The following is a 15,581-nucleotide window of genomic DNA, read 5'->3' on the forward strand; positions in this document are numbered from 1 at the left end:
ATATCATGACACAGGCTCCAGGCAGCACCCCAGGGATGGAACAGCATCCACTGCAGATGGAAAAAAGGAGATGTAGAGCCAGCTGTCATCAGCATATTGGTGACACAAAGCTCCACATCCCCAAATCACTCCCCCAACGGCCTCATATCGAGCCAAACAAGAGCAAGGCCACCAATCCCCAACTTGGAAAATAAATAAGACATAGATAATAATTCACAAAGAACAAACCACAGGATGATGGTGAATTCTGAGGAAAGAAGAATTGGTGTGAGGAGTTGGAAGAATTAAATTGAATGGTTCAAATCCTAGGATAGTAGTACTCTACACTGCAATGGTTTGTTGCAGAATGCACATGTATTGCCCCAAGGCAAGGATGGAGAAGCTCTGTTGAGATGAAGGCCAGATTTAGTTCTTGAGGGACACATTCCAGGAGTGAGTGGAGCCAAAGATAAAAGAACAGGATCAAAAATGTCAGCATATTTTGACTGGAACTGAGGCTCTGGGAGGGCTTTTGATCTTTTAGAACAGACTGAAGCAACAACTCTACACAAAGCTGGGAAACCAGCAAAGATATCCTAAGTGTGCAACTCCCTGGAAAACACCCAAGGATGAAATGCTTCTGGATATTATTTGGCTGGTATTGCCCCTCTAAGGTAAAAAAGGTAAAGGTTCCCCTTGACATTTTTAGTCCAGTCGTGTCCGACTCTAGGGGGCGGTGCTCATCCCGTTTTCAAGCCGTAGAGCCAGCGCTTGTCCGAAGACAGTTTCCACTGTCACGTGGCCAGCGAGACTAGGGAACGCCGTTTTACCTTTCCACCAAGGTGGTACCTATTTATTTACTGTACTCGCATTTGCATGCTTTCGAACTGCTAGGTTGGCAAGGAGCTGGGACAAAGTGACAGGAGCTCATTCCGTCGTGTGGATTCGATCTTACGACTGCTGGTCTTCTGATCCTGCAACACAGGCTTCTGCGGTTTAGCCCACAGCGCCACCACGTCCTGTATTGCCCCTCTAGGTACCTAGAGTGGTCTTTTAGACCAGATGGGCAGGGTATAAATCAAATAAATAAATCAAATAAAAATAAATAAAATTTTTTGCTAGTACCTATTGCCCCTCTAGGTACTAGCAAATAATGAACGAAATAAGGTAATATGGTATTTAACCTATCCACTTCATAGATTCCAGATCCTGAGATAATGACTAAAATTGAGGGGGGAAAATTCTGCACACATCTCAAGCTCTAAATATTAAACCAGAAGAGGCTAGACTAAATCTACACAGAGCAAAAAACAACACACCTTGCCCAATGGATGAATGCCAAAGAGTGTCTCCCACTAGGATAAGATTCCTTGAAGCAAATAGGAAAAGCAAAGAAGAGGATTCCTTGGATACAGGACACTTTTTCTGTGAATGTGGAGAAATTCAACCAATGCACTTATGGGAATGCAGTTCATGCCCCATCATGAGTCCTAAAGGTCTAGTAAACGGCCGAGATAACCCTACTGAAGTAGCCCATTTCTGGTTAGAAATAGCTTAATCATTTTAACATTTTAAATTGGTTTGAACTTTATATTTCGTATACCTCCTTAATTTTAAATAGTGCAACCCTCTGATATTAATAAAGAAAGATCTCCAAGGATAGAGTGGAGGGTCCGATTTCCTACCCCCACTTTAAACTGTAGTGCTTTTGGTTCACTTTTTAATAATTTGGCACATCAACATGATACTACACATAGGGTACTGGGGTGGGCAATTTAAGATGGCAGTTTACATACCCAGCTACGGTTTTCACATCAAGGGGCCTCGGTGGCCGCTCAAAGTTGTCAAGTGCTGACATCGGGTCTGGAAGTAACATCTGCACTCATCTGTGGATGCTTTGTTTTTGCTGTTAATTGTTATTATTTATATTAATATGCTGCTTTTCCTTGAATGGGGACGTGGTGGCGCTGCGGGCTAAACCGCAGAAGCCTGTGCTGCAGGGTCAGAAGACCAAGCAGTCGTAAGATCGAATCCACGTGACGGAGTGAGCTCCCGTCGCTTGTCCCAGCTCCCGCCAACCTAGCGGTTCGAAAGCATGCAAATGCAAGTAGATAAATAGGTACCACCCCGGTGGGAAGGTAACAGCGTTCCGTGTCTCAGTCGCACTGGCCATGTGACCGTGGAAGATTGTCTTCGGACAAAACGCTGGCTCTATGGCTTGGAAACGGGGATGAGCACTGCCCCCTAGAGTTGAACACGACTGGACAAAAATTGTCAAGGGGAACCTTTACCTTTACCTTTACCTTTCCTTGAATGAGATCAAGGCAGCATACATGGCTCTCCTTCTCTTGCTTCAGCCTCTTTACAGCCATGCCAGGTACATCAGGCTTAGAAAGTGTGACTAATTTAGGGTGTTTTCACTGAGCTGCACAGCCAAGTGGGAATCTCCATCTGGGTCTCCTGAGCTAACCACTACACAGTGCTGCCTCTCTCAGTAAGTTAGATCTGCGAAGGCTTATTCACACAAGCTGCCATTGTTATCTGATAAACCTTCATATGTGAATCAGGCCATATATACAAAGCTACTCAATACTGGAGCGGAGAAATGAATGCACAACTACAGAGATTTCACTCCACACCGTCGCTCCAGAGACCAAGCTCCACAGGCAGTCTTTGTTTTAGCAAACACACTGAAAAGGAAGGACATTGAGAAGCATCCTTCTTGCTTTCCTTTCTATCTCTTGTTTACCTATCCATCATTAAAAACAAAGTGAAGTCATTACTAGGCCACAATTTACACAGAAATTGCTTGTTATGAGAGGAGGAGATATGTTAAGGATTTCTTATTCAGAGACAAGGTGTCCGTGTGGAATTAATATGGCAGAGGAACGTAAATCATTTCCCACAGAGTTGTCTGTTTAATACAATAAGAGGAATGTGTATCAGTCTGATGATAACAAAATATTAAGAAATAAGAAATCAATTTGGTTGTTATTAAATATCTAGCCTGCTGTGTTGTTTACACTTTGAGATATGTGCTTGACAGGCACACGCAAAATTAAGAAATAACATGAGAGATGGAATTAGGGATGGAAAGGAATTCTGTTGTATCTTAAGCAAAATTTGCATATGACACTTCCCAAGACTTGCTCTCAGACAAAGCACAATCTGATGCAGAAGCCTGCATATTTGTAAGGATTCTGGTGTGTTTCAGAGAAAGGCAATGCAAAGAAAGTCATGCACGTATTCAAAAAACAGGAATGGTTAAAAATATACAGTATCAAAAATATGCAAAAATAAGCTTTAGTCAATGGGGAGAATGTGTACAAAACATACTCTATGAAAAACGCATCAAAATTTCTATGCAGGATGAAACACATGTCACATCTGATAAAGAACAAAGGATAGGATAATATGTAGGTGGGGTTCAGAGAAACCAAGACTTAAGACTTGGAAATTCATTTTGCTTTGGATTTTAGTATGCAAATGTGTTCTGTACACACTGTGATTTGCTGAAAGCTGGTTTAAGCAAACAATGACTCTACCTCTCACTTCTGTCATCTTTATTCATGTACAATCCCTCTGGCTGCAGGATCAGACCATTGCTTAAGCTGTGTTTCCCAGTAAGATTCACTGGGCTTGGAGTTTTGGAGATCACGGAAGGGTGCATGCAAAGAGATGCTCTCTTGAAATGACCGTGATCTATGGTCAGCACACAGCTATGGGAAGGGATTAAGGACACTCAGGATGTTGTGGGAACCACTGATGTAACCTAACTTCCTTTTAATCACATGTAGCATCTTCCAGTGAATTGCACATTGGCTCCTGTGTTCTCTGGCTGGCATATGACTAAATCATTCAACAGCTGTTTCTATTTACATCAGATCCTGTGCCTATTTGAATAGGCATAGAGATAAAAACAGAGCCTTTTGTTGAAACCTACTGCTTGGGAGTTTGATTCTGGTTGACTGTGGGCATTTTTGGCTCTCTGGAAAATTAGGTTTGGAAATCAAGCTCAAGACATTTTGCTCCTTGGAGCTGAACGGCAAATGCTCTCAACCCCACAAAAGTTTCATAGTCTCCAAACTCAGTAAGTTACTTTAGCCTCTAACAGAGAAACTCACAAGCCCACCTTCTCTCCCCAGCTCAAACAAGAAACATACGGTAACAACAAATGAAGTAATTAACAACAACAAATGAAGTAATTAACAATCTGTTATCATGTCATGATGTTCCAAATCACCAGGTCTAAACAGCCCCCTCATTACAGCTCATGATTGGGGTCACCCTGGTAAGGATCTCTGCCTTTTTAAAAACAGAGTAGAGCACTGCCAGTGAATCTTATCTACAGAAATAACTCTGCAGTATAAATGATCATGAAATGGAACTCTCTTAGGGTAGAGAATTACACCTGTAAATTAATTTACTCCACTAATTGCAGTCTACCGAGGCAGATCATGGCATCTCTATTGTAGCAGCATGTCAAAAAGCAAGGTTTACTGCTAGGGTCCAGCATACAGAGGGAGAGACACTACTAGAGGTAGGGCTAGCGTTCATACCTCTAGCCCTCTTTTCAGCTCCATCTGTTCCAGCAAAGGCCTGGACATAATATAACTTCAGTGATTGGATACGTGGCTTCCCGAAAAAGTGGGCAAAAGTCCTTTTTTTAACTATAAACTCCCAGAATCCCCCAAACTGGCATGGCCAGTAGCCAGAAGCAAAACTTTGGAAAAGTTATCATGTTTGAAAAAGTGGACATGGTAACTAGAGGGTTTTAGGAAGAATTCTGGGAGTTTATAGTAAAAACGAAAATTTCTCAAAGTCTGCATTTTGGGAGGTCTCTGATGAAAGAGCCCATGTACGAGCCTGCTGTTTGGAGATTTATCTTAGATTAATGGCAGTTCGGAAACAACTAACAAGCGATATCCCCTTCCTTTTGCCCCAGACATTCCCAGAACATGGACTGTCTGTCTGAATAGCTTTACTGTCTTTTGACCTTTAGTTATGACAAAATAAAACTACACTTAGCAGTGGACCTGTTCTGGCCAGCAAAATTAAAATACAGATTTGTAAACAAAAGAAGTTATTGTTAGTCGATGGTCAAAGCCTGCAGCTGCATTAAAAAAACGAAGCGCTCGGTGCCCTGCCTGCCCTGGCTGTGAAACGCTTCGTGGTTCTGCGGACACTTGATGTCGGTGCCAGTTTTACTGCAGATCAATGCCATTGATCAGATGCGCTGGAAGGAGGTTGCTCTGACACTATGAGAAATGACACTAAATAACAGCCCTATTGAACAGAGGCCAAGCGAGTCCTGCAGGAAGCTGAAGGAAAAAGGAAATGGGAGATGGGGTGGGTGGGGGTGAAATGAGCAGGCCACGATGGATTAGCTCAGACAGCTACAGCAACCACCGTGAACTGAAGCAGAAATCTCACCCTTTGGTCAGCAAAATGTTACTCACGTGTAACAGCAACAAAATGGGCTTGGGTGCTACTCAATGGAGCAAGACTTGCACTGTACCGATGTGGGTGCGGCAACACAATGTTGTTGCATAGAATGGTCCTTGTCAAGACTTTATATACTTGGACAGCCATATCCCTTCCATGACACCCCATTCTGTTCACCATCCCCAGTTCAACCATCAAAATATTCTGCAACCGGAAAGCATGTCTGATCTTCGTCCCAGTTTTAAACCCATCCATACACATTTCCTCTCAGCCCCTTCCACCCACTTCTATTTCAGGAAAAAAAAAGCTTTCTGCTTCCCTCACAGGCAAGACACAGAAACTTTTCTAAAACATGGTTTTCCATCTGCAACTTTTGGGAGAAACGACTACGCAGAAAATGTAAAATCTACTGCTTCATTAACACGGGTGCCCTCTTGACTGATTAATCAAACTGATTGGTTATCAAAGTGTTGCCACTTTTGTTAAGAAAGCAGTTTCATGTTTTAAAACAAAGTAACAGACCCAACAACATCACATGACATTACCTCAACTGCACACTTTAAATGTCTACTTAAAAGTAAGTCCCCTTGAACCCAGACAACATATTCCTTGCTGTCTGGATTCTGCAGTTTCAGTGTATTAAAGGTTTACATCCACCCCCAGGGTGGGTGGCATCCAAAATGAATTAAAATAGTTGTTATATTACCATTGGATTGTACCATTTACTAGATGGACAAAACCGTTTTGATAAAGGCCCATTTTCTTCCCAGTGGGTGCTGAAATGTAATCTTGTAAGTGAGAAAGCCAAAAGCAAATGCCCTCTTTTGCTGCACCAATATGATTAATGCCACAATTAAGTAGTATAAAAGGTAAAGGTAAAGGTTCCCCTTGACATTTTCAGTCCAGTCGTGTCCAACTCTAGGGGGCGGTGCTCATCCCGTTTTTCAAGCCGTAGAGCCAGCTTGTCCGAAGACAGTTTCTGTTGCCACGTGGCCAGCGTGACTAGTGAACGCCGTTTTACCTTCCCACCGAGGTGGTACCTATTTATCTACTCGCATTTGCATGCTTTTGAACTGCTAGGTTGGCGAGGAGCTGGGACAAGCGATGGGAGCTCAGTCCATCGTGTGGATTCGATCTTACGACTGCTGGTCTTCTGACCCTGCAGCACAGGCTTCTGTGGTTTAGCCCGCAGCGCCACCACAATTAAGTAGCATACTTAGCTTTTATTCCCTGCCTCTAAAGAAACCATAAAGACCAGACTAAATACATATACCCCTTCCTTGGCTATCCCCCAAACTGTAGAGAAAAGTAAATATTTAAAGGGCTGGAGCCCCACCCAGAGTGACATCATTTCCTGTGGGTCATAACCTTCCCACCCCTCCGTCCCCCTATATAAGCAGCTCCCTTGAACTACTGCCCTCTTTAGCAGCAGGTCTCAAAGGGAGAGAGCTTCAGAGCTGGATTACTGTGCCACCTTATCTAAAAGATGTGCCCTTTTAGTCCCCCAGCACTAAACCCAAGAGGCGGCCAAGCTTCTCCTCCTATCCAGCAGCTCGGTGGCTCGGCCTGTTATTTATGGCCCTGATTACTCTCTATCGACTGGGAAGCAGCCAGTGGACAAAGGGCGCTCAAGAGTTCACACACAATTGAATTTCCCAGTAACAATCAGCAGTGAAAGCGAACACGCTGAGGGGAGGGAAGTGGGGGGGAGGGAATGGGGGAAAAAAATCAATCAAGGCAAAGGAGCTGGATTTGGACAGGAATCATCTGTCGCACCTGCCAAGCTTTCAGCATGAGGGCTTGCGCTCATCACTTGGGTAGGAGACGGATTATTGTCACTTCCTCCTCTGCCTGCTCGCCCCACCAAATCTCCCAGCAGACAAAATAATAATAATAATAATTTTTAAAAAATGATTGACATCATATTTGATGGCATGTCAGGAGTGCCACTGACAAAAACGGGTACACAACCCTCCAGTTGCTTCCTCCTCCTCCTCCTCCCTTACTCCCACCTGCCCAGAAAGGTGGGCTAGATCAACGTGCTTACAGGGGCCTCCTATTCTGAATCAGGGAGGATGGTCCTCCATTTGAAGCACTGCCCAGTCCGAGTCGGATTTAAAGCTAACAAACCATAAGGAGGGTAGAGGTCAGAGTCTTGGAACTGCCCAGGATTTGGAGGGCAGATCCACTAGGACCACAAGTCACCCGCCATACTTGGCCTTAAGAGCAGCCCTATCACTAGGCAACTGTAGGTTTTTTTTTAAAACCGTCATAAAAAGGAAGCTGTCCATCAGCTGACAGTTGCTAATTTATTTTCAAGTTCTTTTTGTACCACCAGGGAGGGAGCAGGAAACTGCTTGTGGGATTTCGGTGGGGGGCTGGCTCTGCTGGAAAGAGCCAACGGCAGCTGCTGTCCAGAACTGTAATTCCACTTACTTTATAGAAATTATTTCTAATTTTACATTCATATGTGGAAATAAGCTCATGCAATTTTATGCAAATCAGCCGGCTCTCTTGAGAGTTCAGGTAAGGCTCTGGCCATTTCACATCACGAGGCTTCCTCACTGAGGCATAAAGATAAAGAACAGCATGTCATATATATTTTTAAAAAGTTGTAGAACGTAAGACGATTTGTGCACCCTCGACGGAGATGAGACTCAGAGGGCCTGGAAATTGCAGCCTTTTCTTGTCCTCCTTGTTAAGTGATGTACAAGCAGCTCCCATTCAGCTGTGCTCGTAAAAGAGAAGGCAGTCGTACAACACTTGCTAATTCTTACATAGCAGAGTTGAGGACTCAACAAGACACCTCTTCCCAACCAGCAAACAAGAGGGGAAAACAAATTCTTTTTTTAAAAAAGGAAGGAGAGAATGTCAACATGTGATATGCATGCACATAAAAGAGGCACATCTCCTCGGTGGTGTGCCAGAGCAGTTTGGGAAGAGTGTCTCCTCTTGTTGCCGTAGAAACCCAGCTGGCAATGCTGCAGCTAAATGAGGATTTCAGGGTTACAACCTTCTTTGTCTTATTAATCTCTCCCAATTGTCTGCCCCCCAATGGATCAGGTGTTACCATTAAAAAAGAGAGAAAGGAGGGGAGGGGGGGAGCCTCTGTCAAGGATAGAGAATTGCTCTCTGGGGAGAAACACTGTGGGGTAGGGGAGAAGGCAGTACAAAGCTTTTCACTTCCAGGTCACTAGTTCAACAAGGTACCGGGTCATCTGGCACTCCCGGAGACATGGTGGAGGCCAGGTCAGATGGACAGACTCTCCAAGCCATGGGAGGTCTCACTGCCTTCTGGAGCTAGAAGCAGCCCAACCACAAGGAACTGCCCCAAGCTGTAGGGTTTTTTTAAAAAACCATCACAGAAAGGCAACTCTCAATAAGTTGACAGTTGTTAATTTATTATCAAGTTCTTTTTATACCACCAGGGAGCGAGCAGGAAACTGCTTGCAGGACTTTTACAGGATTGGCTCTGTTGGAAAGAGCCGATGGCAGCTGCTGTCCAGAAAAAAATAGTCTGTTTACATGACAGATCACGTTGATATCATTTTGCTGTAGTTTCATGATCTGGTGGGATCTGTAGTTTCATGATCTGGTGTGGAGAAAGGGTGTTCCTAAAACTGTACGAGGGAGGGAGGGTGGAGGGAGGAAGGAAGGGAGGGAGGGAGGATTCAAGATAGATGGGGGGAAGGAAGGAAGGAAGGAAGGAAGGAAGGAAGGAAGGAAGGAAGGAAGGAAGGAAGGAAGGAAGGAAGGAAGGAAGGAAGGAAGGAAGGAAGGAAGGAAGGAAGGAAGGAAGGAAGGAAGGAAGGAAGGAAGGAAGGAAGGAATGCTGAACTGTCAGGAAATACGGGTACATGGCCACATACATTTCTGGCAGGTCCCATTTGTTCTGCTGAATACTAATGGCTAGGACAAATCCAGAAAAGGATGATTTCCTTCAAGGCCTATCTCCCTGTTTCCCTGAGGCATCTGTTGGTCATAGTGGGAAAAAGAAAGATGGATATTTGGTCTGGTCCATCACAATTATTCTTTTGTTCTCATGACCTCTTGTTTTGCTCTTGCCAAGGACCAAATGGGGTTCTGTACAGAACAATTAGGGACATCCTAACCACTTAGCAGAGAGAGGTGATCAACTCAGCTAGCAGATGTTGAGAGATGACGTCAAGGGCTTGCAATGAGACTTATGTACTCTGCCGTTTGCTCTGCACCCCTATAAGACAGCCTCAGACTTCAGATGCGATCAGAAGGCTCCTCTTTCACAACTGTGGAAGAGTCAATATCCAGTCCAGTTGGCTTTTTTAAAAACATGGAATAGGAGGGGGTCTGATTCTGGCAGCAAAAAGCACTGGGTTAAACCTGAGAACAAGGTTTCTTAAGCAGTGAGCCTGACAAACACAAAGACAAGCCCTCAACAGCATTGCCTTGAGGTGCATTATTCTTTCAATAGCTGAGATGTTATTTACTTATACAAGCAATGTATTCTTCCTCCTCCTACGTACATGACTTGTAACCCGACAACATTTCATTAATGGATCGTTTGTTTTGACAAAGCACAGCTTGCTCAGAAGGATGGGTGGCATGTATGAGATTAAGGGAGTAGATGTGAGCAAGACCAACTTGTCTTGAGATGGGAAGGAACCTGCAGCCTCCGCTGTTTATTCTTCCCTCCTCAACCACCATTATTTCCTGTGGTTTTACTTCTAGCAATTAAAAAGTGAAAGATTTCCTGATCCAGACTAGCTCCCCACCCCCGCCCCCCAGTCTGTGGTATCCCCCTTCTTCTTCTCGTATCTGCGTATTTCCAAGGAAACTCAGATATGATGATATTAGCTGCAGGAAGCTAAAGAAGGGAGGTGGGAGAAAGGAAAATTATTTGGTGGCTATGGTGAACATTAGCCAGCTAAAAGCCTCATCAAAGCAAGAATGGGGGTGGGTAGAATTTTCTACAAAACCAAAGACTCCGTTATTTACTGGACAGAAAATATTTACCATCCTTCATAGTTCTACAAGGAATCACCTTGCTTTTTTGGCCCAAAAGCACATTCTTAAAGATTTTTCCATGCTGTGTTTTGGGACACTTGTGACTTTCCAAACACTGTCGAACTACAGTTCTCATCTGCTCTGGCCAGTGCATTTTAGGCAGGAGTGTACAATGATGGGACTGAAGGACTATAGGCTCCTCATCATTTGTGTAGGACATCATTTTAGGTTCACTCAGACTGAGCCTGTTTACTGTTTACTTTCAAGAGAAATGGGAAATGCAGCAAAACCTACAAAACCTGGGTCCACCTCTGCAAACACTACTGGATACAGGCGTTTCTGTGGTTTGCTTCAGACATATTGCTTCGTTCTTGTCAAGGAGATTCAGTGGAGTGACCTGCTAACTATACCTCCCCTGTTTTGCCCTCCACTACTACTAAGGAAGCACTATCACAAGCTTCTTTGCAGCCAGAGGATCATCCCTCCTTCCAGTCTCTGCTAGGTATGACCTGAAACAGTTACCTGTACTTTGCACTCATAAGTTACTTACCATCTTCTACTTCCAGGAGAGCTTTGGCCAGGATGCTTCCTGCCACACTAATGGCCTGGCACATGTAATAACCCGAATCAGAGGTCTGCACATCCATGATAGTCATCTCACCGCTGGGAGATACAGAAAAGCGTCCCATTGCCTGAGGCGGTTGGCTGGGAAAAAGAAGAATCTGGACAAAAGGAAATCAGGAATGAGTCTTCTTGTGGGGACTCCACAGCTTTTATTTCACACCCTTATCTTGCAGTCCATTTTAAAATAATCCTCTGTAGATTGTAACTTCACTTCAAACTTCACTTCCCTCTCTTGGGAATTAAATCCACCTCACGGAAGTCAATGGATGAGGTCACCTCAGCGGTCCCCTTCCTGCTCTGAAATTCTACTACGGTATAAGCATTGAATCTACTTCACAAGGTTGTGTTTCATACACAAAGTAAAAATTAATTAATTCATTTACTTTAGTTGAAGTTGCCCCAAAGCAATTAGTTATCAATATAATTACAAATTTTTAAAACTAACTCTGCCTTTTTAATTTTTCAGAAGTAACAAAACCGGGCTTTTTTTTTAGTTAATAAAAAAAACCCTGAATGTCACAAGCTGATGGTTTGTGACAAAATGCACCTAAGGCCACACACACTGTAACTATAAAGATAATAAAAGAGTTACATGACACAATGAGTGAAGTCAGTTCCCCATAGATTGCAATTATAACTTATCCATGCCTTGGTTATTGCAAAAAACTTAATGATTAATCACAAGGAACTCATACCGTCTTTTTCGCTCCATAAGACGCACCTTTCCATAAGACGCACCAATTTTTTAGAAGAAAACAGGAAAATATAATCTGTTTTCTTCGCTCCATAAGACGCACAGACTTTCCACCCCCCTGTTTTGTGGGGGGAAAGTGCGTCTTATGGTGCGAAAAATACAGTAATTTGTAATGTTTTTCTATTCTGTCTTGGGTCCTTTTGGGGAGAAAGGCGGGATAGAAATACTTTAAATAAATAAATATTTCTAGGCTTGGGGTTTATACATGCTTCTGTGAGAAAAAGTTTCAATGTATCATATTTTCTTCCCATTATGTGTCTTTTTTTTTCTTTCTTGCCTTGTCTTTCCATCACTTATTCTCTCAGGACGTGAGTAACTGACATAATAATAGCTCAGAGCTACTTAAGGGCAACTTAGAAAATTCAAATTGTTCATTCCAAGGAACGGGGCCTCTCTAGAGGCATATCTGCATCCCACACGTTTGAATGATAGAATAAGGCTCTGCAGGCTAAAAACAACTATGGAGGTGAAATCTCAGCTCCCACTCAGAACTCTGGAAAGCAGGATGATTATTCTTACTTGTAGTAAAGAGGCTTTTTCATACCACTTTCGTGTTATCTCTTTTTACCTCAAACCAGGGCTGTGACAGCTAGCAGAAAGCCCAGGAGTTTAACAACTTGAATGCTGCTGCATTTCAATCAAATCTGGGGTAAAATTGCTGTAACCACAAATATGGAGACTTTATAGAGGTGACAGGAGACTCCCGACTTCCTACAACTCTCTTTACAGTGCCCTGATTTTACAGCCACTCCATTATTAGCTAATGTCCCCATCCCGTGTCAAACACTCACTTGGACAACCACTGTTCCCAGTGCTCTGTACTGGTGTGTTTGTGTCACCAAGAGGAGGAGTAAGGCAATGGAGGTATGAAAGAGAAGACAGCAGAGGTTGTGGGGTGGGAAGTGGGGAGGACCCAGATAGCAAGCCAGAAAATGGAGAAGGGATGGAGAAGTGAGAGGACAGTGGAGGTCAATGGGCAGTGCCCAGCTCGCTAGGGAGGGAAGTGTAAAGGAGGAGGTGTAAGAAGCCAGAAAAGGCTAGAGGGGGTCACCCAGCATGCAAGCAAGGGAGTGGAGATGTGAAGGAGAAGTGAGACAACTGCACAGATCTCCTCTGTAAGTTGTGAACATTCTTCAGGGACCACATCCTCACTGTCATACTGAGCATAATAGCAAAAGCTGTAAGTGCAAGAGTTTGCTATGCTATGAAATCCTTTATATTTGTAGATCCTTGGTCTACCTCAGGAACGTCTCACAGCATTTAGGTTGCAATTCTATAAAAACTTTACCATGAGTAAGTCCCTTTGAACTCGGCAGTGCTTACTATTGAACTAAGTTTGCATAGGAGTGCATTATGTACGGTGCTCTCTATGTTGCTGTGTGCAGCCCAATCCTTTTCCTACTTTGCCATCTCATATATTCACACAGCATTTAAGCGATATTTAGAAAAAAAATTCTTCATTGGACTACTTCTCCCTGAATTTCCCAGACACTGACTGCACTGGCTGGTTGATTTGTGGAATTATAATGCCACAAAATAACTTTTCCAACCTCTAATTTATAAATTGATTTCACTGCAAAAAAAACCCAAAGCACAACAACAAAACCCCCAAAATCCCACTGTATCACATTTCTGCATGATATTTTATACGTAGCACAGAACAACAGTCCATGAAAACCAAGGCTGGCAAGGATTCAGCTAATACCACAGCTCTAACCCTAACCCCAAACCCCTCATAAAGTGTAACGCTGATCCTACCTGGCTCCCTTCCTTCTGCCAGAACACAGCCGGTGGCGGGTTTCCTTTGGTCTCACACTGGAAAGTCACTGTGCGGCCTTGCGTTACAATTTGATCCCGAGGACGAGTCACTAGCTGGGGGGGCACTGAGGGAACACCAGAAGTAGGAAGAGAGACGAAGACAACCGAATGAGACTTTTGAACAAAAATCCTTCAACGCATAAAAAAGCTAATGGGACAAATAGTGTTTCGAGAACATCTGTGAGTCCTGAAGAAACAGCAGGGAATGCCAGGGTTATAATGTGGAAAGAACGAACCACCCCACCTCTCAAAATGGATGGAACCCCAGAAAAGTCTACATGGAGATCTGGAAATTTGGAGAAGACTTAATACGTAGGCTATGGGCTGGATTTAGGAGAACCAAAGTGATCTTGGTTCTTCTAATAAGGTTTTGGAACTTTTGTGTTGACATAGTTCTTTGCGAATGTGAAGAGGAACATACCTAAGTTACTGCCCTCTATACCCCTCAATATATACTCCAGAAGACTTGCAGTTAGCTGCCCCAAAGGCTCTTGATGCTGCCCATTGTTAGGTGAAAACACATTTGTTAACTGTACTGTGGTGCTTCTGACATGAACAAATATATGTTGTATGAAATGAACCAAAGGCTAGACTTCCTGTACAACAGCTTCCCGTGCTGCTGCACAGTAGAAATGCTTGATTTCACAGCATTGCCTCCCGTTGGGCAAGCCCAAGAGACTTTTAAAATACAGTGGTACCTCGCTAAACGACAACCCCGCTAAATGAGAAATCCACATAACGATGACTGTTTGTGATTGCTATAGCGATTAGCAAAACAGTCATTCCAATGGGGAATTTTCGCCGGACGTTGATTAGGTCCGTGCTCCGCGAACCGTTTGTTCGCAAGACAACTTTTTCGCAAAATGGCTGCCCTGTGTTTTCCGGATGCTTCATAGGGCAGCCATTTTTATAGCTGATCAGCACTCGCAAAATGGCTTCCCTATGGGAGATCTTTGCTGGACGACAAGGTATTTTCCCCATTGGAATGCATTAAACCGGGTTTCAATGAATTCCAATGGGGAAATGGTTTTCGCATGACGACAATTTCGTTAAACAGCGATTTTCATGGGACGGATTATCGTTGTCATGCAGGGCACCACTGTATAAGCAGTTGGATGGAGACCTTTGCAAGGGAAATAAGATGGGGATGATCCAAAAAGCACTAGGGTAAGAAAAAGAAAAGCCAAGGCATAACATGAAAGAAGAAATCCAACAGATAAATGCACTTTCTGATGGTTTGGCTTTAAATTTACATTTTAAAAACCCCATAATCCTTTAAATCCATGCACAGAATATCATTATTTTAAGGAAGAAGGTATAAAATGGAATGGAAGGAGGCAAAATAAAGAAGTTGTGAAAATCAGTCACCCACCCATAAATAATGCCTACGGATTTGAATTCTCCCTCAAACACTTCTGGTTGCTCTCAATGCAAGACAAATGGCATGGGGGAGGGGGTGCTGAAATGCTAATCACCTGCCTTATCTTTTCTTTGCCCTCCCTTGCAAACTAGCTAAAGAAGCAAAGAGACAATAGGCATCTTTCTTGCAGAGCTGTAAAGCATTTATGGGCCACTGGGCCACTATAAAAAAGAACTTCAGGTGTGCCATTGTCATGCTGATCGCGGCAAGCTTCACTTTAATGAAGTTACAGATTGCTAGGTTACCCACATGCTAATCAGGAAGGAATTGACAAAACTCTGGGGAGGCAGTGGAAGACAGGAGGGCCTGGCATGCTCTGGTCCATGGGGTCACGAAGAGTTGGACAGGACTTAAGGACTAAACAGCAAGGAAGGAGGTGTGTGTGTGCATGAGTGAATGAGCCCATATTTGTTAACCAGCTTCCCTCTTCTTCCCCAGAAATTGTCTTTCTTTGCCAAATTTCCAGGGAGAGGAAAGAAAAAGGCCTGCTGATATTTTTAGTAGTAATTACTTGGCACAAGAGTGGGGAATCAGGACATCAAGGATTTAAACTGGACA

At 43.6% G+C, this 15,581-nt stretch overlaps 1 protein-coding gene across 4 annotated transcripts in view; it reads right to left on the bottom strand.

Moving 5' to 3' along the window:
• Positions 1 to 15,581, bottom strand: part of ROBO3 (roundabout guidance receptor 3) — a 349,278-nt gene that overhangs the window by 40,128 nt on the left and 293,569 nt on the right. For all 4 annotated transcript variants that reach the window (XM_072978838.2, XM_072978837.2, XM_072978839.2 and 1 more), the window contains 2 exons: positions 13,544 to 13,668; positions 10,958 to 11,129 (listed from right to left, as the gene is read on the bottom strand). In XM_072978838.2, coding sequence (XP_072834939.2) covers positions 10,958 to 11,129; positions 13,544 to 13,668 — 297 coding nt within the window. The remainder of the gene's footprint in view (positions 1 to 10,957; positions 11,130 to 13,543; positions 13,669 to 15,581) is intronic.

Source organism: Pogona vitticeps, chromosome 8 (assembly GCF_051106095.1).
Source record: "Pogona vitticeps strain Pit_001003342236 chromosome 8, PviZW2.1, whole genome shotgun sequence".
Lineage (NCBI taxonomy): Eukaryota > Metazoa > Chordata > Lepidosauria > Squamata > Agamidae > Pogona > Pogona vitticeps.